Source organism: Barbatula barbatula, assembly GCF_947034865.1.
Source record: "Barbatula barbatula genome assembly, chromosome: 15".
Taxonomy (NCBI): domain Eukaryota; kingdom Metazoa; phylum Chordata; class Actinopteri; order Cypriniformes; family Nemacheilidae; genus Barbatula; species Barbatula barbatula.
Window position 1 is genome coordinate 9,533,759 of NC_136778.1, and position 24,780 is coordinate 9,558,538.

General features: G+C 38.2%; 1 protein-coding gene across 1 annotated transcript in view; it reads left to right on the forward strand.

Moving 5' to 3' along the window:
• The window catches only part of btbd7 (BTB (POZ) domain containing 7), a 44,171-nt gene that overhangs the window by 10,512 nt on the left and 8,879 nt on the right, over nucleotides 1–24,780 (forward strand). Inside the window, exons 2-4 of the mRNA XM_079475108.1 lie at nucleotides 12,181–12,396; nucleotides 14,962–16,086; nucleotides 23,952–24,160. Of these exons, the coding sequence (XP_079331234.1) occupies nucleotides 12,315–12,396; nucleotides 14,962–16,086; nucleotides 23,952–24,160 (1,416 nt within the window). The 5' untranslated portion in view covers nucleotides 12,181–12,314. The remainder of the gene's footprint in view (nucleotides 1–12,180; nucleotides 12,397–14,961; nucleotides 16,087–23,951; nucleotides 24,161–24,780) is intronic.

Here is a 24,780-nt window from a genome sequence, read left to right on the forward strand (position 1 = left end):
CTCATATCTGCTGACTGCACGCACATGCATCATGTAGGGATGCACGATAAAGACACTTTTACATTTCAGAAAATAAAGCAATGTAAGTTTCATGAACAGGAACGGACAAGTTAAAGTACTATTTTATTCATACGCTTGTAAGCTTAGCCTTTTGTGAGATAATTACAAAAGAGAAAAGGGTCAATTAAGTGACATTTGTTTATTTATATTTATGATTTCTACCGTTCGTTTCAGTAACAGTTTTTCAATTATTTGTCATATATAACATTTTTTTTACTTAACTTTACTATGTACTGTCAATTATAGTTTGTGGATAGAAAATCGAAATCGGCCAAAATCGGAATCTGCAGGTTTCACTTATAATAAAATCGGAACTGGAATCGGAGAAGACAATTGCAATTGGTGCATCTCTACTAAAATTACTATATGGCTTGAGTTAAGATGGCTTATTCCCTAATGAATTAAACAGTTTGTCAACATCACACACATGTAAAGCATGAGCTTTTTCTCCCTGTTTATGTGTCTCTCTCTCTCTCTCTGTTTATGTGTGCGTACTATAGCCTATACAGCGCATGTGCTGCCTATGCGTGCATGCTGTGGAGGGGTGCGATTTTCAAAGAATATTCAAATAATTCCCAGCGAATATCAAATATTCTTTTTGCTTTAAATGCCCATCCCTACAAGAAATCATAGTGTACCCAGCACTCCCAGTGTTTCCCACAGGTTTTTGAAAGACAATAGCACTGATGTTGTCACACTAAGTAGCATATTTGTGACCTCATCATGCTGTGATTCCGTTTGGTCTAGTTTTTTAGCACTTAAAATCTATTTCGCTTCTACTCGTTGATTACATTATAATGTATTTTAATGCAACTGAATGCTTTTTTCAAATATTATCTGTTCTGTTGTGAGACATAAAACCAGTGTAGAATAGTGATATAACACGTCACAATAACACCTTGTGTCTAATCCAACCAGCTGTTACTTTAACTGGAGGTAAAATCCGGACATCGTCTGACAAAATCATCAGACATTTACATTGAAGAGCAGATTTATGAGGTGATTTTATGTTTGTCTCATGCAGCACACAGCCTTTAAGTCTTTCTCATCAATGTGTTGCTGTGTTATGAGGGCTTTTTTGATTTTAAATGTGTGTGATAGTTTTATTGTAGATCGCTTAAAGCGCAGACAATTCGGCGCAAATTCTGAAATATGAGTGAATACACTGTTGCTGGTACACAGTTACAACTATAGAACGCACACCCGCGCACAGTGCACCGTAAGGAGGGCAAGAGCTCACACACAGACTCACACGAAGGCAGCACTTAGAGAAAGGGTTTGTGGGAAACTATGCTAACCTTCTGTTAAGTCATGATAAACCCGATCAGCTGTCTTCTCTGTCAATAACATCTGTGACGTTTATTTGGAAAGGCAAGTATATGGAGCAACGCATATTGAAAACACTACCACCTTTTAATTTGTTCACTGTCATGGGACAGAGGGTCTGTCGACGTGCTGCACGCAACATGAGAGAAAGGCGCTGAGCGCTCGCAACCCTACAATGAAATATCCAGATTTTTTATAAACAAGCTGTTTTAGTGAAATAAAAATGTAAATGGAAAGCCTGAAAAATCTATTCATGGCGCCAGTGTTGATGGTGTGGCAGGCCGTGTTGATGAATAAATCAATATGTGAAACAGACAACACAATGATATGTTGTTATTTGAAGTATAAAAATCTCGTTTTGAAACTATGGTGGAACAAATTAGACTATGGTGAACCGCTAATTAATGTCTAATTAATGAATGGAAAACAATGACTCCTCTGCCTCACCGTAATGAAGTATCATGGTCACACTGACTCATCTAAATGAGAACAAAATCATATAAACAGCCCTTGACGTTCCGTGTAAAAACCTTTTCGCTTGCTATTGTTTTCTTTGGATGGAGGCTTTTGTCCCAAAATGAAGGCCACCTAAATCTGAGGTCAGGTCACACTCGGAACAGAAATACCTCACAAAAGTCCCTCATCAGGGACAATGTGAAGGTTGGACTCCACTGGCATGTCAGGCACACTTTTAATATGTTGTCCATTGTGGTTGGAGCTTTTTTAAATCCCTCTCTTTATTCACTAAGAGCCACTTTTCAACTTTATACATATTATCATGCTTGTACATTTATTATTATTTCTTTCTCTCTAGCTTTTAAAAGGAGCTGAGTTTGTTATAAACTCATTTGTCAGTATACAGAACCGGCATGCTGCAGGGGCTGATCCGTGTGTTTGAACAAAACTGACTTTATTTGTCTGTTGTACAACAGATAAGCATTTTGCCATAATGGAGAATGACTTGTTAATTCAGATCAGCGGTGCTTCAAATCTTTAGCTGTCAGCTTTCAGCAGTTTGAAAGAGTCTGAAGGAGTCTGAAATCATGTTATCAGAAAGAAGTTTCCCAGAAAATGTATGGTTGCTGCTACATTAAGCGCTTCAGTACGACTGATAGTTGAAACGGCAGCTAAAACACTGTAAGTGGTTACATCAATTAAACTAATTTGTCTCTTTTGCAGTACTTGTCTCTGTTATAGTGTTGAACGTGAGTTGAAGGAGAAAAATGTATTTTGATAGAGGTCATAATGTGAGTTTTGTTTCACATCTGGTTTAGATTTGGCAGTCTGCCAGCACAAAAGAGTATCACACCCGGTTCATTCAGCCATGGTTTTGCTTAACATGGTCTCAAAGTGTTGATGAAATTGAACAAGTCACGTTACATTAGATGGGAATTTAGATTTGGGCACATTGCATTTGTACAATAACAGCATATTGATCAGACTGGAGCAGTGCTCTGAACTCCTTGAGGGCCGGCATACTACATTTGAAATAGATAAACCACCGTCTGTGATACAAAATCTGGTCCAAACAACAATTAGTTTCACTAGTTCGCCACTGCAAACCAAACAGAACTCTCTGGGAAAAATATTGCGTTGGCCGGTAAACGCCTTCAAGCCACCAATGGTTCATTGCGTAATAGGTAGGTGTGCTCTGTTGCTCCGCCATTGACATTGGTTACCGGTTTCATTCAGGGGAAGGACAGGGATGGAACAATATCAGCACAGAAATGTCAAGATAAGAGCAACGCAAAAAAAGTTTATTTTTTTATTCATGCAGTGTTGATTTTGAATTTTATTTATTTTATTTGTATTTAATAAAAAGTTTTTTCTCCTATGAAATATAGGTGCAACACGATACTCTCCAAAACAAACGGTTGATCTCTATCATCTTTAAAAATGGCTGTAAGCCAGATGTTTAATTTTGAGTTGCAAGTATTGAGTTGCAAGTATTGAGATGCATTCGGTTTTATCATCAAGAACAACCTGAGAAAATATTTTCTGTATTTTAATTATTTTATGTGCCAAGTATACCTTAAAATGTACCTTTAAATTATGTAAAAGCAAAATAATTACTCCGCACAAGTTACATGCTACTAGACTGCACGTTTTTATTTGTTTCACTTTCTCCTCACCTGTTCTTTTCCTTCCTTGTCCATAAAACCATACTATACTCTATTGTTGCTTCATTTTTCGTTTGGATAAACGATTAATTAAAATTTTTTGATTATTCATTTATGAAAAGTGATGTATTTATTAGGAAACTAGAAAGTTAAATCGCACCAAAATCCAATAAAACCACCAGATTTAAATGATGTTGTAAATAATCCCTTTCAAATACCTCTTATATCTGTTATAGTTGCGAGTTAAAAAAAAACATTTAAGCAATGTTGTTAAAAGGCAAATATACATAGCCTATATAAAACAGAAATTGACTGTTCTTGTATCACAGCTGTCATGTTTGTTGTTTGAGATTACATGCACAGCAGCTATTTACATACTCAATTTATACCCCACCTCCAGAAACAAAGGGACGTTGGAATGTTCGAAAACAGTATATCGTCTCCTAGCATTTTCAAGCTTCATTTTACACCAGTACCCGACCTTTCCTGTGTTGAACGAATCACGTCTGCCTCTCTTCCTCTCCACCACACAGTATGTCTCACTGATGCATAGTCAAATCTTCCTGCATTATATTTAAATAACAGTGTGGAAACCACAGCCAAGCTGTGCTCCACTGTCATGTGGTTCAGTCAAACAGTTGCATGATCTGGGAATTCCACACCATCCACTCCCAACCTATTTTTCTATTCTCCTCCTCCTACCATTCATTCATGCATCACTGGAAGGGTCATAGGCTGAGCCTACTGGGACTGCGAGCTGATGAAAGTCTTTTGAAAAATTAAACAGCGAAGAGGGAAGAGGACAGTTTTTCAGCTTCCTGGTCTTACTTCTAGACCTTTTTTCCAAACCAACAGCCCAAGTAAAGTTATTAGGACCGGATTGAAATCGAATCATGTCAGGAAGAACTGAAGGCAGTTACTAACACAGCTAATATTTAGACTAATTAATATTGACGTTAGTATTGCACACGTCTCATTCATGTTGTCAGCTAAAATGGCAAGGGGTGGTTTTAAACAATTAACAAAAATGCTTGAGTCAGTGAGGTGGTAGATTGCAGTATTGATTTGTGGGCTTCTCATTCTGTTCACTATTTGTCTGTCCAAAAGTGTAGCAGTACTATTTACCTCTGTCACTGTGATTAGATAATCCCAATACCCTTTGTGCACACTTTTTTTGCGTTATTCTTTCTGTTTATTCATGGTAAAGAGGTCTTGTGAAATGTCATGGCTTTGTTGGCAGCTTATGTCATCATATGAATTAGGAGAAATTAATGAAGTCAGCCTGGCATTTCCGTTTTTTGGAGGAGAGGCCTGAAAAAATACTTTGAATGGAAAAGAATCACAGGGCTATTGGCCAGTAAATAACAGCACAAAATAAGCACATAATTGTTCTGCCATGTGCGTGGCACTAAACAAATGTGAAAGTATAGCTGGTATAATAAGTCTGTAACCCCTGGTGAGGTAAAATCACTTTTAAACATTTTCAGGATTTGACTTATTTCTTAGATAATACACCTGAGTGAAGTTCACATACCCTCAAGAATGAGCTGCTGTCAGGTATAGCAAATTTGCATTCGTGATTAAAAATTTAGCTCTAACTTAAATAATTTACGTCATCACATTTCCATAACTTATTGACCAAGAAACCAAGACACTTCGAAAAGTACTGCATTTATGCACGCGTATCCAACAATGAAGAATTAATTATTAAAAGAAGAAAAATGACAGTGGAAAAGCTGTAGCTTATGTGTTTGTCAATTCTTTCCCTGACCGCTGAGACCCAAGGATAATGAACATCATCATCATTCAGGATAAATCCATATTAATTCCTTTAAATTCATGCCGAAGACGGATCCCTTATACCTCATTTATTAACTTGGGAATTTCCCCAAAGCTTTTAGCTTTTGTTTGAAATCTGAAAACGTCGCACAGCTCTCATAAACATTGGGTCACACATCAGTATAGGGGACAATTCTTGCTATTAACAAACCATTAACTATGACTTTTTTTGTTCATAATAAACTCTTTATTTGTTAATAGTTAGTTAATTAATAGTTATTAAGGTAGTTGTTAGGTTAAATTATTGTGTGGGATTAGGGATGTAGAGTATGGTCATGCAAAATATGTGCTTTATAAATACTGATAAACAGCCAATATGCCAATAATAGTCATGCTAATAACAACTTGTTAATAATAGTGAGAATTGCCCCCATACTGAAGTGTTACCAAACATTGAACCTGAAATTCCCCTTATTTATTTTTTGCTTGGTAACAAATCAAAGTTGGCAATGTTGGCATCTATAAAAGGCTGTTGGAATGTGCCCAGACCCCACAGAAAACATCCCATTGTCTTGTGCTGCTCTGACCTTTTAGGACCTAATTAGATGTTTTATGAAATTGTATTTGCTGAATCTCACATTTTGAGGAGGGGATATGGGCAGAATAGTGAATGAAGCATTCCACAAGCTCCCTGTGGAAAAGGGCGAGTCATGTCCGTAAATGCACAGTGTCTCCTGATGAAATGTCTTGTCACCTCATCGTTGGATGAAGCTGCTTTGGGGGGGACGGTTCCCTTCACAGTGAACTCTAGTTTACCTGAATATAGTTCACGCAAAATTAGCTTTTATGTAAAGTCAGTGTATATGGATAACAACTGTGTATTCAACATGTTTACAACTAGTTTTGAAAATGCAATTCGATTGCTTTGCTTTGATTTTACTCGGCGTGGTCCATCTCAAATTCAGTAGAAATGCAGAGCAGGGTTGACCAGACGACCCGCAGCTGGCCTGGTGTGGCTTGGCTCTGTCCACGCTTATTAGTTTCACATGAGCCAGACCGCCACCCTTCACAGGAAGCAGCCACAGGGTGTCTGTGATCCTCCCTCCATCCCCGTCTCCCCATCTTGAAGAGAACTACGAACACCCTAGAACAGAGAGTCCTTTATACCAGTGATTTTCAATGGACATTGCTTATGCTCAGTGTTCTGGTAAAATGTTGTACCCCAAACACGTTTCGCTTTATCGCTAACACCATTTTATCTCTAATGCTACCTTGCAATCTCGATTAAATTGGTATTCACAGATGGCTCTGGGGTTAAGGCACATTAAGGCACATGTTTGTGCTGAATTAGAAAGGGGTTCACTTGAACGGAAGGAAAATGCCATGAGAACCTTAAGGCACAAAACCCACAATGGCTGTTTATTGTTTTCTGGAAACTACGTTATTTGAAAGACTAGAGAGACATATTCAGGGCTCTAGACTCATTTTTCCCTCTGCGACCCACTTTCTCAGTTCATCTTACTAACCACTCTTGTTAAATGGTATAAGCACGCTTGTGTTCTGAGGGACGGATTTTGATGGGTGAACTGGAGTTAAGTGTTTGACATATTAGTTGTTTTAACAAAATGATTCGATTCAAATGAGTCATTACGTCGCAAATCGGACATTTGTTTTCACAACTGTTAGATAAAAGGAAAACTCTTCATTGGAAATGATTTTTCCTTTATGTCATCTGCATGTGCGGAACACTTGTCAGGAAAGAAAAGGCAACATGTTTTTGAGTGTATTCACACCCAGCTGTAATTCAGGTACAAATCAGAATATGACATCAATGTTCTGTGAGAGAGTTTTTTCTTATGCCATTCGGTCTCTGCGCAACACCGAATGAAGTCAAACACACACTTTAGTTTGGAGACCGAGGGAGTGCACAAGCTCTCTGGTCGCTCTTTCCTGCACTTATCACAAGCGCATAAATCCCATTAAATGTTCAAATAAATCTTTGGCGGGGCAAAAATGTGTTTTACGGACTTGCACCAATGCTACCCTGTGAAATTTTACCTCGCACGTTATAAAACAGTATCGTATTTGCGAGAATTTTGGGCACAGTCCTGATACTGGTCACATTTAAGCTGTATTACCAAAAAGAGCTCTTGTTGTCCCTGTTGCATTTCTGTACTTTTTATAGTGTACTAAGGTGTTTTGTGTAATGTTTTACAGTGTATGAACATAATTTTTAAACATTGCAGCGCTGGTTCAACCCACAAGGCCAGATTTAATCCATAAACACCCACCATATGTGGCACACCCTGTCAGAGTGATGATGGAAGACTTTTTTGGGTGGAAGGATCTACACAGACGGCCCCTGTCATGAAGAGAAGTAGTCATGCTGAAGAACAACAAAATTCTTTTTGAGGTCCAGATAGAATCCGCTTACTCTTCTGCAATTTTCTGAACAAAATTTGTGGAAAATTGTGAAACCTATTTAGACGCAGTTGTCAGACTTCTATTGGAAGCTTAAATGTGCAATATGTGAGATTGACAGAAATGCAATATAATATACATCTATGCAATATAATTTACATCTATAATATACGACAATTATGTCTTTAGAGGTGTATAAAGACCTTAAGAACCGTTTTTATTACCTTATAATGAGCTATTTCTATCTACACACTACGGCTCTCCTATATGGAATTCACCATGTTGTTTCTACAGTAGCCCTAAACGGACTAACTGCTTCAAAGAGCGTGTTTCGTAATTATTTTATATCTTTTGACAAAGAAGCGAAAACATGACATCATATTTGTCCTGTGTCAGCCACCATAGCACTTCAAAAAGAAGGTGTGGACTGAGCCGTTGATTGATAGATGCCAGTAAAATTCACACGTTGCACATTTAAAGCAAAATATAACAAGTTAGTAAATGAAGTAAAAAACCCACACAAGGCTTGTTGAATTTTGACGCACATTCCGGTTCCGTAGAAAACTCCCAGGGCACAAAATGAATGTAGCTTGAGATGAGCTTAAATCACCGGGTTTTTCACCGTTTGCTGGCTGCTTCAGACATTAAAAGCCTGTTTAGACGGCCTGTCTGTAACAGGTGCTCCTTTGAAAGACCTTTCCTATCAAGCTCGTTCAAAACCAGAAGAGAAAAAATCAAGGATGCATTTTCCTATTCTACTGGAGTCGAATCAAGAATAAAAGTGAAGCAGGGCCAGAGGCAGCTACAAAAAAAAAAGAAGTGTACAGGTTGATTTATGTGACCCAGTTTGAGGTTTCAGATGCACAGGGCACAACATTTCCCAATGTTTCACGCAGCGTCTTTTTTCTAATCTTTTACAAGCCCGGCTGAAAGAAAATTTTCAGTTTCTGAAGCTTTAAATCTCATTTTGGGTGAAGTCTACCTAGACTGGGAAAAAACCTGGAGGTGCATTAGGATTTATTGATACTTTCCCCTGCAGAGCCTCCCTATTGATTTGCCTAATGTGGCAAAACTGCTCCACTCTCCTGCTTGCTTATGCTTACATAACTGCTGTCTGTTTTAGAGGCAGCTCTGGCGCTCTGCAGCATTAAATAACTGTTCATTTATTCCCTCTCCATTCCTGTCGCTCATGTTGAGAGACAGTTGTTGTGTTGGACACTGTAATTATAATTTTCCACCAGTGTTTTTTATTTACCTGCAACCCCATGTACTTCCCCATGTAGGCCTTTAACTTTTTCCGTGCTTTATTAAACAACTGAAAAATGCACCGTGACTTAACCTGATTTAGAATGTGCAAGCTCTGAGTGAATACAAATTCAGCAATATACATCAAGTTCGCAGTCGTTGTAAATTTGCAGTAATTTGTAAATTTGATGCGTTCTCCAGTGGCTGTCTAGATGCTGACTGTTTGCGCATTACTGGAATGATGAAATATGTGATAAACTGTTTCTCAGCTTTGTGCCTGTGTCTCTAAAGAGTTTGTTTTGGCTTGAGCTTGTCACTGTTTTATGTTAAGGATGTGAGATTGTAGGCTTGTGTGTTTGGGACTCAGCTTACTGTTGACATGAGCTGTTGGACAGATGTCATTTTCCGCTCAAGAGACCTTATTATTTATTATTAATACCCATAGGATATCAGATAGACACAGTTGTATTTAAAATAGCACGTAGTCGAGTCTGCAAAAGACTATTATGACGTTAAAAGTCAGTGTCTCCTGCAACTTCTCATGATTGTCTCGTTCAGCTCTGAGAATTAACACTACAGTACGTTGCTGACAAACAGCAGTTCCTTTTGTTTTCATTCAACATCAAAGTCAGTGCATTAAAAGTGCTGCTTTGATGTTGAGAACATTCCAAACACAGCATGAAAGAGACAAAACTCCAAACGTAGACCTACAATTACATATGCGGGCCCTTGGATGACACTGCGAGTACGGAGACTAAATGTTGTTTCTGTTTGCTCTGTCTTCCCCGACTGCAGGGTTGGTAATGTCAGAAGACTTGGGGTAATCGGACACCCCTGTTCCATTAAAAGTCATTGGTTAGCTGCGGGATATGTGACCTCTTTCAGAACCTACTTCCACTGACTTGAAAGCTGAAGGATAACTCGGTATAGAAAATGTGCCGTGTCATCTTAAGACATTGAACAATATATTTTAACATCTCAAGTCATTTAATTCAGCATCTTAATGCGATCACAAGCTGCTTTTAAAGCTATTTAAATCTATATGGTAACAAAATTTATAGCAATCAATTACAACACGGAACGATTCCAGAGAGTACCGGCGGCCTAGTTGGTCGAAAAGGGACACTGGGGGTTTATTAACAACTCGATCCATTGTTAACAGAGCAGAGCAAGAATCTGAGATTTGGCGCAGTTACATTAAAGGGATAGTTCACCCAAAAATTCTGCACATTTACCTCGGAGTTGTTCCAAATCTGACCTGTATACATTTGTTTGCTCTGATGAACACGGAGAAAGATATTTAGAAGAATGCTTACAACACAATCGTTCTTGGACCCATCGACTACAATAGTTTGAAAGATTACTTCAAAATATCTTCTTTTGTGTTCAACAGAACAAAAGTATTACAAAGAATGTAGGACAGCAAACTATTCTGGGGCACTTTTGACTACCACGATCAGTTTTCCTATTATTTTTTGTTAATGGTGGTCTAGAACCTTAAGATATCTTAATTTAAACAGGTTTGGAACAATTAGAATTCTAAAATCTTTGTTTGAACTATCCCTTTAAAATGCTTGTTTTGTACCCATGCATATTTTGTTGCTGAATTAATGTATTGATGTTCAATACACACCACCTTTTTTACATTGGCCCTGTAAGCACCCTAAAAACAAAATAGAATTTTGAATGAATTATACACTGAATACAAACAGTGTGATGATACCAGAACCCTGCCGTAATAGTCAACAAAGCTGTCACTGCATGTTTACATTTTCACATGAGTGAGCCTCTATTCAGCGCAAGCTTACTGAGTGTCCTTAAGCGGCTATGGACTCTACAAATGCTCCTTTTATAAATAACAAAACTGTGTCGACACTACCGAATACAGTAAATGTGTAATTTGCATTTTGTTTGTAATGGCAATAATAGGACTGTTCTTTACGTGCATTACAAGTGATTCTTTATGGAGCTGCTTTTTCAGTGTCCTGTGTTTTATTTTCAAGCACTTGTTTTCTCTGGAAAGCCACTAGAAGTGAAACTTCCACTAGCTAGTGGTGGATTAGTTTACCCAATACGACCTGCTTTCATTACAAATTCACTGATTCATTGAAACGCCTCTGATTCACCACAGCATTTATGCAAACAACTTCTTAACATTGCAAAAAGATGTGGTAAATAGAAACTGTTAAAGCAATTGGATTAGACCTAAATGAAATCCTGCAGTGTCCACTTGATTTGTAAATCGTGGCAGCTGACATCATAATCTTATTTCATTGTGTAGCTCACTCATAGATCAACGTAATCTCCCTGTAAAAACGTTTTTCTGTAAGTTACCAGAAGTTGTTTCTCTCCTCAGCGTTTCTGCTGACTGCTCTGTTTGGCCTGGAAAAATGCTTTCCTTTTCCCCACTCTCAATGTCACAAGTGGGGGATGTTAGGCGTTTATGTCTCCCTAAACTGTTGCAGGCTCCCCCTATGAGGAGTTCCCAGCGGCACAAGGTTGGAATGTAATGTGAAACATAAATAACTGGATAGAGCAATAGTTCTTCATCTGGATACAGCAAAACCCAGCCTTTTACCTCCCTAGGAAAATACATATTTGGCAATGAAATGAGAATTTCGTTCGTTGCCAGTTCAATTCTAAGGAAGATGTCTGGTATTCTTGAAATGATGTGCCAATGGTGTGAACATGCCTTCTTGAACATTCAAGGCCAAAGCGGGGTCGCAGGCCAAAGTTTGGAGATTAGAGTGAACTATAAAGAAAAGTAAAGCCACTGTAGACAATGTTTAGATAACTAGAGAAAACAAGCCAGTTGTGCCTTTGTGTCCGATTACATTAGCATGACATCAGTGGGAGGGTTTAAATCCTCCAGCAGTATTCTAATGGCCTTCAAAAGCTGAAGTAAACATCAAAGCTCTACATATGCAGTGTGATTTGTGTGCTTGTATTGTTCTTTTCATTAGTCTCTCTTTTCAGCTTAGATCAAGAAGAGTTACATTGTGTAGTAGATAATATAAAGAAACTAGAAAAGCATTCATTTTTGTAAACGAAATCGACATCAGATTAACACTTGATGAATCACTTGTCCTTAAAGAAATCAAGGCTCATCATCAATTCTTCCAGTTTGCCAAGGTTGTTTTATAGTGAAAAAACTTGATGTTTGTCCAAATTTTATGACTGTCTGCCACTCATGTTTTACTCTTTTCCTGCCTCTCTCTCTTTCTCTCAGGAATGACTGACATCGCTGCAGCATCTCCACATCCAAAAAGGACTGATTGAGAAGAGCAGTGAGCTAGTCAGTGCATTGACGCTCAGAAGGAATGATCCAGCGGGGTAAATAAGTGGAGGAAGAAGGGGGAGACGATGGGTGTGAATGCCTCCAGCTACCCTCACTCGTGCTCACCTCGATTTGGGGGTAACTCACAGACCCAGCAGACCTTTATAGGTAAACTTCCTAAACGGATGGCCTTTATTCTTTTACTGTATGTAGTCATTAGTGTTTACAGAGAGTCGTGTATAAAAATCTTAATACATTTTTTAGATTATCGACACAGGATGATTATCTAAATATAAACCAACAGCCAGGGTTTCATGCTTGACAGCCTTAAAAAAACGCTCTGTATAGTAGGGCTGTGCAATTAATTGAAAATTAATCCTAATCTTTTGGCCTTCGTCAATTACTATTATTGTGCCGCATTCCATTTAGCAAGGATCCTCTCTTTTCTTGTAGTATAAATCCACAGCCCACATCTTTCCTTTACAGAGGTTCAGCAGTGCTATTTCTTTACATTTATTTATCAGTTAAATTCAGAGTTTAAAAGCAAAGTTTTGTTTTGTTTCTATATTGTTTTAAGGGTTAATTAGAAATCGTGTTAAATAATCGGGATCTCAATATTGGCCAAAATAATCGCGGTTATGATAATCGAGCAGCCCTGCTGTATGCAGTGTTGCATTTAATTATTTTCGTTACATTTGTAAGCAGTATAGATTTCGCAGCCTCTGAATAAAGTGGCTGACATTACAATAAAATGATTGTTTTTTGTTTTGAGTAGGGATGCACCGAATGTTTGACAACCAGAACTATTCAGCCAAAAATAGCAAAAAAAAAGCATGTTCGGCCGATTAAATTTTACTGAACATGACGTGTGATATGATCAAGCAGCAACCAATGCAGAGAGAGAGGCGTGAGTGCTTTATTTATGCAGCAAACATGTCAGTAATGCGTAGTGCAATGATCCCTTGACATCATACTCTTGTGCAAACAGTTCCCTGAACTAAACAACTTGTCAAAGTATTCTGTCCAGCCACGAGTGCACCTTCTGACAGAACAGTTCGCTTTCATGGCGGAGTTTGGAGGAGTGACGTAAACTGAAATGGTTGTCAGTCAGAATTGCTTGCATGGATGTTTTTTTTTTTAGATTATCAACACAGGATTATTATCCTGATGATTTTTTCATTTAGCAGTGTAGCCTATAATAATCCAACAGTTTTAGTTTATTCATATTTGTAGTTAATAATGTTGAATGACACTTTGTAATGAAGTGTTTTGCTGTAGGGGTACGGAGTACAGTACATTCTTTCAGCAGTCAAGTTATAGGCCAAATATAGGCTATTCAAGGGAGATGGCAATTTTTTTTTTCATTTAGCCTACTTGTTTTGCTCAATTTTATTTTAAATTATATTGAAAAGCAAGACAAAATATAAAAAACACACGTTGACCACTCAATTTATGCAATAGTAGGGGTGTAACGATTCACTCAGCTCACGAATCGGTACATAACTCGATGCTGGGCTCACGATACGATACACATCACGATATTTCAAACAAACTTGAAAATAAATTACATTTATTAAAAAAATTAACAATATCAGTAAAAAATGTTGTTGCACATACAACTTGAAATATATAATTGTATCTTTTTAAGGCTTTATACATTATACATTATACTACAGATACATTATATCTAACTGATTTAACTAATTTAATTGCTGTAATTAAATGTTCCATACAAAGATTTACTTGACCTTAGAATTTAATCAAACCCGGTTATTACCTTTATTTTTCAGAAAAGTTCAGTAACTACTGGATATGCATTGTTGCAACAACAGGATATTAGACCATGAACAACATTTTGTACCAGTCAACAAATCATGTCTTTAAAACAAATGTTACCAGTTGGGACTGTTTTCATATTCTTTGACTGTAACATCTTGTCTGTATTTGTTTATTTAAGGCTTGGAAATTCTGTCAGCAGTAGATTAGTTTTATTTTTGTCTCGTACCCCACAGAGTTCTGAATTTAACTGCAAATTCTGATGTGCATATTTTAATGTCTTTGCTGTCTGCGAGATCAGTAAAATAATGGGGCTTTCAAAATACTAAACCATGCATGACAGTGGGCCTGTGATGAGAAATGGAACATTGGATAGAAACATGAAGTGTCGTCAGGGTGATAGATATGGGCTATGCTGGGGAGGACATTAGATGACTTCATAGTTTCCCTTTTTGGGCAGGTGCAAATTTTTAGATTTAAATGGTGGAGGTTTAAAGTGGTAAAGTAGATTAGGGATGCATTCTTGCAATGTCAAAAGCTGATCAGAATGTAAGTGTAGTGTGCACTTCTGTGTTTAATTTCCATAAATTTGTAAAGTCAATGAACAAATTTTAAAACGGCCAAAAAAATCACTTACATTTCACCAGTGGATAACTCTCTTTGGTGTTTCTCGGTTTCACTCTGTTTTGTGCCTAATTCTTCTTTAGAGATGCAATTTAGTGAACTTTTAGTGAAGATTGCTTTTTTGTAGTTCGATTTAGGTGTAATTTTCAGAGCTGCATTGCATTTTCTTCATCTGTACAATGTCATTAAAAGTCAAGTTTATAACACTTACAAAATATCTTGTTGTTGCACTTACTTGGTATAAACTTCAGTGATAAACTCAGCAAAAAGCTTATTTTCCACACAACTTTTAAGGTCTCCCGTCTAAACACAATGTGTTTCTTCTGTCACTAGGCGCCACCTATGCACCACAGGGTTATGGCGGCGAGTCCAAGCTCTACAGCCTAGAACATGGCCCTGAAAAACCTCAGGACAAGAAGAAAAAGAGCTCTGGTTTGGCAACCCTCAAGAGAAGATTCATTAAACGACGCAAGTCCAGTCGGTCAGCTGATCATGCACGGCAGATGCGCGAGCTCCTCTCAGGGTGGGACGTGCGAGATGTTAATGCCCTGGTTGAGGAGTACGAGGGTACGGCGGCACTCAAAGAGCTTAGTCTGCAGGCGGGCCTGGCTCGGCCCGAGGCTCGTACCCTGCAGCAGGATTTGGCCACCCTTTATCAGCACAAGTACTGCACTGACGTGGACCTAATCTTCCAAGATTCATGCTTCCCTGCGCATCGAGCCGTACTAGCCGCCCGTTGTCCGTTTTTCAGGACTCTTCTTTCATCGTCACCAAGTTACGGGGCCGAGGTGTTGTTGGATGTTGGCACAGTGGGCATGGACGCGCCCATGTTCTCCTCGTTGTTGCATTACCTATATACAGGTGAGCTGGGCTCAGAAGATGCAAGGCTGCAGAACGTGGACACTTTGGTGAGGCTAAGCGAGGAGTTTGGGACGCCCAACTCCCTCGAAGCTGACATGCGATTCCTTTGCGAACACATGCAGTATTTTGACTCTTTGCTTAGTTTCTCCTCTGATTCAGAGCTGGTGGAAGCTTTCGGAGCGGGCGCACCCGCTCCGAGTGGCGGGGGAATTGGAAGTGCAGGTGTAAGCCACAGCTCACCTGATGAGGAGCTGAGGGCCCACAAGGCTGTGCTTTCAGCCCGCTCGCCATTTTTCCGCAATCTGTTGCAACGGCGCATCCGCTCGGGGGAGGAGATCACAGAGCGCACTCTGCAGACCCCCACCCGGATTATCCTAAATGAATCCATAATACCTAAAAAATATGCCCGTGTAGTCCTGCACTGCATGTACACGGACGTGGTGGACCTTTCACTGGTTCTGCGTGGGAGCCCATCCGAAGGTAGTCTAGGTGAAGTTCAGGCTCTGGTTGCTGGAAGAGGTTGCATGAGCCGAGCAGAAGAAGCCATGGAGCTTTACCACATCGCCCTCTTCCTCGAGTTCATCATGCTGGCTCAGGGTGAGTCTTAGCCTCTTCTTATTCACATTTTTAGATTCTCTGTATGCTTTTCAAGTCTTGTCCTCAAACTTTCACTCATGCCTTCATTTTATACTCGCTCTGCTTTGTTTACTGCCTGATTAAGTCTCAAGCTGTCAGGGGCAGACCGGAGGGACAGGGTGCGGTTGCTGTAGTTTATTCACCTCATGTTGGGATGACTGTTTGTGAGCGATTCCCATATGTGTCCAACTAAGAAGAGCTGCTACCCCTGCTCTCCTTTTAATTTCTTATCCATTGTATCTTGTATTAATGGTCTCATTTTAGTAGAAAGAGTAACTGTGCCCTTGTACTTTCTTGTTATGTTTATCACAATTTACTCTTTTTTTTTTAATATATTTATTATTCACAGTAGCATGCATTTAGATCCTAGAGTTTGGCAAGTTAATTCTAAAAGCAATGCAATAGATGCACTAATTTGACAATAAAACACTTATTGTGTTTAAACGTAATATAAAATGTACCAATATAACAATACATACTGATTAACAGAAATATGTTTAAGTTGTTATGCCAGACAATTTGAACCGCATCACAGAAATGAATTGAACCTACAAACTCTCCAGGCGATATAAAACGAGCCCTACTCCTAAGAGTAGGAATTTATTTAATTGAGTGGTATCTAAATTACTTCTTGATAGTGATTTACATCTAGTTCATCCAGCAGCTTTGCCAAACCAGGCAGTTTTTGTCATCAGCCAAATTTTAGGTTGTAATTGTACAGATATCAACTCATCAGAAGCAGCGCTTTTTCAGTTAGACATTTACAGGCTTTTTGTGCACTTTTGTTTCATCAGCCACTAATGTGTATGGGCAGTTATTCTGTTTGTTTCATGAAAGGATGGGCTGCAGCTGTGCTGTGCTGGTAGATGTTTTCAGAGAGGGGCCCATCCTTCTGATTACTTCACGTGAAAGCAGTGTACCAGTGTATGCTCCCCTGCAAAGGTCTGCAGCATCAGTGTCAGCTGATCCTTATGACCTGTTGGTCAGTGACGGTTTGTAAGAGATAGCGATCAGATTCAGCCCTGTCAGCATAACTGAATGATGAGCTCAGTAGGGCTTGTTTTCTTCCAGAACATGCTGTGCTACTCGCTCTGTCGACAGCAGACTTTCTTTTTTCGTTTTAGTTATCTGGTGACATGAGACATATGCCAATTAATTACAAATAGCTCTTGATTTAATTTGATCCGATTTTTCTTCTAATTCTTGTCAGCTACCACTTCTGGTACTTATTAGACACTCTTTTGTGATTGGATTGGATATTATATATATAAAATTGGATATCTTATATTTGGATCTGATTGCTTTGATTACCTTATCTTCAGAACAGTGAACTTTCCCTTCAGTCGAATTAGCGTTCAGGTTATTAGTGTAATTTATTCCATTTTGAACTTGCAAATTCTGATTGTCATCCTCGGGTTGCATGAGAGTTTACTTATTAGTGGATATTACTGGCGTCATTGTATTTTATTGGTTTTGTAAGGGCTGGTCTGTCAAAAAAAGGCCTGAGATGGAGCAATCAGCGAGGTCGTTTTAGTACATGTGTGTTGATAGCCTCCGGTGGGATATGAACGTGTCTGTGACCTCTAGGAAATGGAGGCACAGCAGTCATTTAACACCCAGTCAGCAGCTGGTGGAGGGGGGTTGGTACACCGCAAACATAATTAATGTGCTGACCGGGCAGACACGCGTTGATAAAAGCTGCCCGTTGGTCTGGAACAGTGAAAAATCACTTACCGTAGGAAACCAGCTCCTTCAGCAGTGGAGCTTGTTAACTTCATATGTTAAACCCCGAAACTCTTGTGTGTATAAATATCATGGTAGAAATGGGACAGTAGTGCTATTACAGTTTCCCACAGGATTTTGTGGGACTTCGGTCCTGGAATACATCACATGCTAATGAAAATATTTGTGATGTCATTGTTGACATGTACATTCCCAGTGTTTACTTGATGTTGTGTGAGCAGTTTATTAAGGTGTGTATGGCGCCAAAGAGGATCTTACATGTGGGTGAAATGTATTCATTGTATCGAGTTGGGAAATGAAGTCTATTTGCATGTTTTAATGAGGAAACCCTGAAATGATCAACTTCCCAATGCTACTTCAAAGTGAGGACACATAGGAGAGACTTGACGGAATGGACTTTCAAATGAGGAAGTGTTAAATAAAATATGTTAAATCAAGAGATGCACAGATAAAGAATTTCTCCACCAATACCGGTAGCTGATTATTCAGAATGATAGTATGGTGGTTATATTAACTCACATTTTCTAAATTCTAAAGATTATATTAATATTTCTTAACTTTTTTAATGCGATTAATTCATATGATGACTTTTAATATTGAAAATCAAACCTGTGATGTTTCTTAAAATTTCTTTATACAGAGCACAAATTCATTGTATTTTCCCCAACTCTTTTTATTGACAGGATATATCGGCCCTGATCATTGGCTGTTATTAAACTATCGGATAGTTTGAAAATGAGCTTTTATCGGCCGATATTGACATTCTGAATGGGTGCATCTCTAGGTATATCATAACTTGGCAGTTTTAATTTCCCCAAATGGATCATACAATGACATTGAATCACCTTACAGTATAATATTGTTCAAAATCATATTTGCATATAGAGGTCTTAAAGTGCATTAGCATACTAAACGAATTATAAAGCCATTTCTATCTTGGCTGACTGGGTGTAGCTCTCTTTTAATATGGGTGCAGTTTTCCAGTGACAAAGGAGTGAAATGTTGAAGGATCAGGATCTAACAAGGTGGTCAAACAATATGACGATCCAGATATCTTGTTCTGCTTTGGCACAAGAACATTTTAGTGTGATGAAAATAGGTCGACTTTGAGCCAAAGAAGGTTTTTTGGTAGGAGTTAGTGCTGTGACTTAACTGACAGAGAGTGACACTGAGTGGAACGCGTCACTGCACCTATGATGATAACATTAACTGACAGCCTGGCGCGCCATAGGTCTGTTCTGTAGTGCAAGTGTAATGCTGCATGGGAGTGGTTGGTGGGGCGAGCTACAGAGAATCATGCACAATTCTTCTGCTTCTTAGCAGCTTTAAAAATGCATTGCTTCTCATTTCAGATTGAGACATCTGGTAAAAAAGAGAGAAATTATTCAAGAACTGAAAACCCTTTTCAAACCCGGTGCGTTTCAGTATGTGTTCATTTATATTTTGCGTTCTTTGTTCAGCTTGCAGTTTTGTGTCACTGTTGTGTTGAATGGTTGCTTTGATATTTTATTATTGTCTAACAATGGAATTTGGGCGGGATGATCTTTGCAGACATCCATAAAGCATGACTAAGCTCTTTGTGACCTTGTTATTTCTTTCCATAGGTGCTTTGCTTTCGTGCTTGAATTGATTCTACGCTTAATAAATATATATATATTTTGTATTATTTTTGGCATATGTTAATAGAATGAATGCAAACGGTGAAAACGTATTAATACATCTTAAGAACCCATTTTAACTCTAAAATGAGTTTGTTTGTACAAATGTACAAATGATAAATCTGCTTTAAATAGAAGTGAAAATCAGTTTTCAGAGTTCAGACCTAAAGTTTTCTGAGTAACAAAACAATTGGCTCCGTAACACTCCACTGTTCATAGGAAGGTTGAATCTACAATGTATGTCATTGGAGAGTCATCTTTAAAATTACTACACTTTTCTATGGTGATGCTTGTATAAGTAGCTCAGTCAGACGCCCTTTAGAGTGCCTTCCAAACTCAATAAAAAAAAACTCCTGGCCTCAAGCTATCGTTCTGATTAGTATTAACACAGATTGCTGGTGGTGTTTCCATTAAGCCTATGAGAAAACTGTCTGCTCTGTAATGATTCTGTCTGTTACAGCTTGTCTGAAAGGTCATGGAGAATTTTAACCCACCACCTCTCCAGGGCTTCTCCACTCAACACGTCTCGTTTTCATCTCGGTATCTGTCTGTTATTTTCATCCTTCAAGTTCGGTCATATAGACTCTGCTAATTTTCTGCTATCTCTGTCCTTTTTGACATTACCCTCCTAATCTTGTCTCCTTTTCCCATTTTTCTTTCTCTCGCTCACCCGCTCACCTTCTCCTCCTCCTTGCAACCTATTACTGTGTCTTCCCCTTATATCAAGCTTGGGGGCTCTGGCTTATTAATTGGGGTACTGCACTTGTTCAAGGCTAATAGATGCCCTAATGATCAGCCCTTCACTGTCCCTGCAGCCGTCCTGTTTCTCTGCTCTCCTGCTATATCACGTGTACTCGACTGTAAAACAAGCCAAAGACTTCCATTAGGTAGTTCACACCACATCGCCCTGTTGTTAGCATCGGGTCTCTGAAAAAATGCGCTTCTTCAGAGAAAATGTGATGCTTATGTTGAATGTGTTTATGTTTAGAGTGCTGTATTGCTTTTTGTACACATTTATCTTCAGCTTAACAGGAAATCCCTGTAAAATATTTTTTCTGCCATCAACTCTAAAAATTTTACATTTTGGAAAGCGTAACATAAAAATAACCTCAAATTGCTTTTTTGAAGACCTTAAAGACAATGACAATCTGAAGTAGTAGGTTGGAATGACATGAAGCCAAGCCACTTTGACTGTAGGGTAAACTATCACTATCAGTTTTTAATTAAAGTTAAAATTCGTTCGCATTCTTCAAAATATCACTTTAAGGCAGCACAAGTTTTATGGTGTAGAAACCAGACGTCCTTTTCTCATCCTCTGTATTTTTACCATCCTTATTTCTCATCACACAAGCTGCGTCACTGTTCCCCAGTATAACTCCCACATGCAGAGTTTCCGCTCCTGATCTCCAAGGTTTTTGCTTAGCATTGACTCTTGTATCTCATCACAAGGCTCAAGTGGAGCAGCAAACTTTTTTCCTTTTTCTGGGACAATATTCCATGAAATATCTTTAAACATGGTAAAATGTGTTAAGCTTGAGCTGGGAGTTTTTCATTTTAATGGCTGAAAGCTTGATTCAATTGGCCAAAGTGTTTAATAAAGGAAATGTGAGTAAAATTTCACATTTAAATAAACAGTTAATTAAAACAATGTCAGATCTACTGACGTGGAAATTATACAAAGAAATTACATTGAGACAACATGTTTCTGTTTTTTTAAATAATACATTTTATTCATGACTGGAAGAGTTCTCACAACCATCATCAAGTACTCCCCCGAAGTCCCCACCAGAATCTTTTCCACACAGATTTTTCATAATGTTTAAGTTTCAACACCTCTATCAGCTCTAAAGATGTACTCTTATTGGTTGCATTTCTTTGAACAAACAACACATGAATGGATCCACCATTTTTGCTTCCGATTCCTATACCTGAGATTCAGTATTGCCTGATACAGAGTACCACTCCGATACTAAGGTACATTTTCTGAATTAACAAACTGTATGCACTGTGCAAGGCATCAGGCTCAAGTTAAACAATAATTTCCTAACGATGTAAAACAAAATATCAAACAAATTATTCACAAGTTTAGTGAAATATTTATAAAACCAGCCTCAGGGCAACAATTGCAAAATAAAACAAGTTCTCTAGCTTAAACTTGACATTCAAAATCAAAGTGCAAAAGGAAATTAAACATACAAAAGAAACACGGCTAAATGAAACCGATTCACAAGCTTTGTTAACGTGTCCAAATACCTTTTTCAGTCGTTTAAATTAAAGTTTTGTAACCGTGTAGTCGTCTATTCTAAAACCAAGAATGGGCAAGAAACGGCATATGTAATAGCCTATATTTTAAAGAATAAAGAATGTATTAAACAAACTGTCAAATCCAATATTTAATGTAGCTAAAACAGGCATATGTGTTCCACATTCCTAACGTTATGATCTGTAATATTTCTGTATTTGCAGATGCGCTGCCAACCCTGACTTGATCGTTTAGCGGCTGCAAGAAGTGACATGATGAACATTTGTTTGCTTTGGCAAGTCTCTGCCTGGGCTTAAAATATGTAGCCTATACGAGCTTATAAAATCCTAATAATTAGAGTCCTAAAAAACTGAATTAAAGAAAAAAAGTAAATTACATTTAAGTAATCAAATTAAATTAAATTATTAGTTGTCTTCCAAGTAGTCACTGGGTAGAGTTTTACTCCATCTGTTTATACTGGGCTCAAACCCCATTTAAATATAAATTTATCTCTTTACATTTCGTCGCCTTAGAATGGTAACTTATAGTGATAATAAAGAAGCACAGCTATCTGCTTTTGTATGATGCTTAGAATGCTTCACTTACATCACCACCAAGGTTAGCACACACAATGTTTGACCAGAATCTGTAACGCTACATATTCCAATAATTTTAAGAATACCATTTAATCCCAAAACATGAACCAAGTAATATAAATGTACCCTTTCACTGTAGAGTTTAGTTTTTAGCATTGCGTGTCTAATGTTAGACTGTGTTCATCTCAGGTTTGAGTATTTATTAACTACATTATGTAAATTATACAGTCAGCCTGGTGGTGTAAATTCTACTCGCACCTAATCATTAACTTTCATTAACTCGCATTGATCAGTTGCCCGGTATTCATGCTCGACGTGAACAATGTACACATTTATTTCAAAGTCGATAATGAATGATGAGCATTCTGGATGCTTGGTGACATTCTCCAGAGGGACTAATATGAGGCTGTATGAAAACGACAAGTTTGCAACTCAGGGCGAGCGGGGATTATAATTTACAGGGACGGGTTTATGGGTGAATGCTTTGACATTTCGTTGCCGTTTATAGTCATGCAGGCTAACAGATGCACCGCTGCTCTTAATCTTCTTGAGTTTTCAGGAGGTGGAGACATAAGAGCTGCCACCCTCAGGCTAGACGGTGCCCCATCATGGAAGAGAAGACAATATCATAATATCTCAGACTTCAACAATACACCTTTACATTTCAAAGGCAATACGCAGAAATGAATAAATAAAGATATAGCTTTAATGTATTTTATAGGTATTGGGTTTTTTTGTTCACACACTTGTGCTCTGATATGTCATTCAGTTAAATATCACACGTAACCGAATGTCAAATTAATCGATCTCTTCCATAAACACCTATAGGGTTGTTAGGATGCCCGGAATATCTGAGAATGCAGTTTTCTTTCAAATAAAAGTAGATAGTGTTTTTGCAAATATATTTTAAGTATTCTGCGGTGATCCGAAAGTGTTGCGTGAGGAACGGGCTGAAAATTAAACCATTATACTGAAACTGCTGATCTTACCCGCTAATGGAGAATAATAATGGATAATATTGCTGAAATTAAATGTAACTTGTGAAATTGTGATGCTTGAGGGGTGGGAAACAAGCTCACACTCTAGACGTGTACTTGATTTGGATTGCTATTACATTCTTCACTGCTCTTGGGGTCTTTGTATCATGAAACGTAGAACACAAATGGGGACGATTACTGATTAAAAAGCACTCAATCCATTTTGACATTGTCTTTTAATGTTTGAAAAGCAGAGAAATGAAAGTATCGAATGAATAAGACGAAATCTGCGATTCCGGTCACAGTTGTGAAAGCAGCATAAAAGCTCTTTTTGTTCAGAATCAATGGATAAATTATTCATCAATTTTCACTTGGGAATGGAAATGTATGCATTTCAATGTCAATGTTACACTTATCTGCATATAATGTGTTTGAAGAAATTCTTGAAGTGTTTAAGGACTCTATTTTACATGTTCAAGTATTTTCGAGTACAGTTGGGATAATCTTGAGCAGGTGGAGTGGTTCTCTGTTCCAAGAACTCTGGACCACCCACATTTGTTATAAACCCTATCCAAAAATATAACCTGATGTCATTGTTTGTTTCTGTTAGGCTGTGAAGACATTGTGGCAGAGAGCATCTCGCTGGACTCTGTTGTGGCCATTTTAAAGTGGAGCTCACAACCCTACGGCTCTAAATGGGTTCATCGACAGGCCATGCACTTCCTGTGTGAAGATTTCAGCCAGGTCATGACCTCTGATGTCCTGTACGAGCTTACCAAGGAGCACCTGCTGGCAGCCATTCAGTCCGATTATCTGCAGGTGACTGTACACCGACATGAGTCATTTCCCAGTGTGATTCTTTGTGTATTTATATAAATAATCTAACACACTGCCTGATTTAGGGCTGTGCAATTAATCGCAAATTAATCGTAATCGTCAATTTTGGCTTTCTTCAATTACAAAAACAAGATAATCGAGGTAAACAATTATTGTGCCGCATTCCATTTTGCAAGGATCCTCTCTTTTCTTGTAGTATAAATCCACAACGCACACCTTTACAGAGGTTCAGCAGTGCTATTTCTTAACATTTATTTTTCAGTTAAATTCAGTCACTTCCAAAACTGTATGGCTTTTCTTTCTTCAACGGAACACAAAAATATATTTAGAATAATGTTGCATACATGCAAACTAGCTGATTTTAGGTTTTTAATCCAAATATGCCATTCTTGTGAATCGTATAGATCCGAAAAGTTTTTACTATGGAAAGGGGTCCTTGGTGATTTATAAAATGCAAGTCCTTGTGTCACATTTTGAATATTGTATATTGAATATTGAAATGTAATTTTTGCGCCGTGAAAAGCAGAAAGGGACGAAAGCAATGTGTCATCTCGGATAGAGACAATGGCATTGTAATATACTTTTCAGTTCGCCTGATCGAA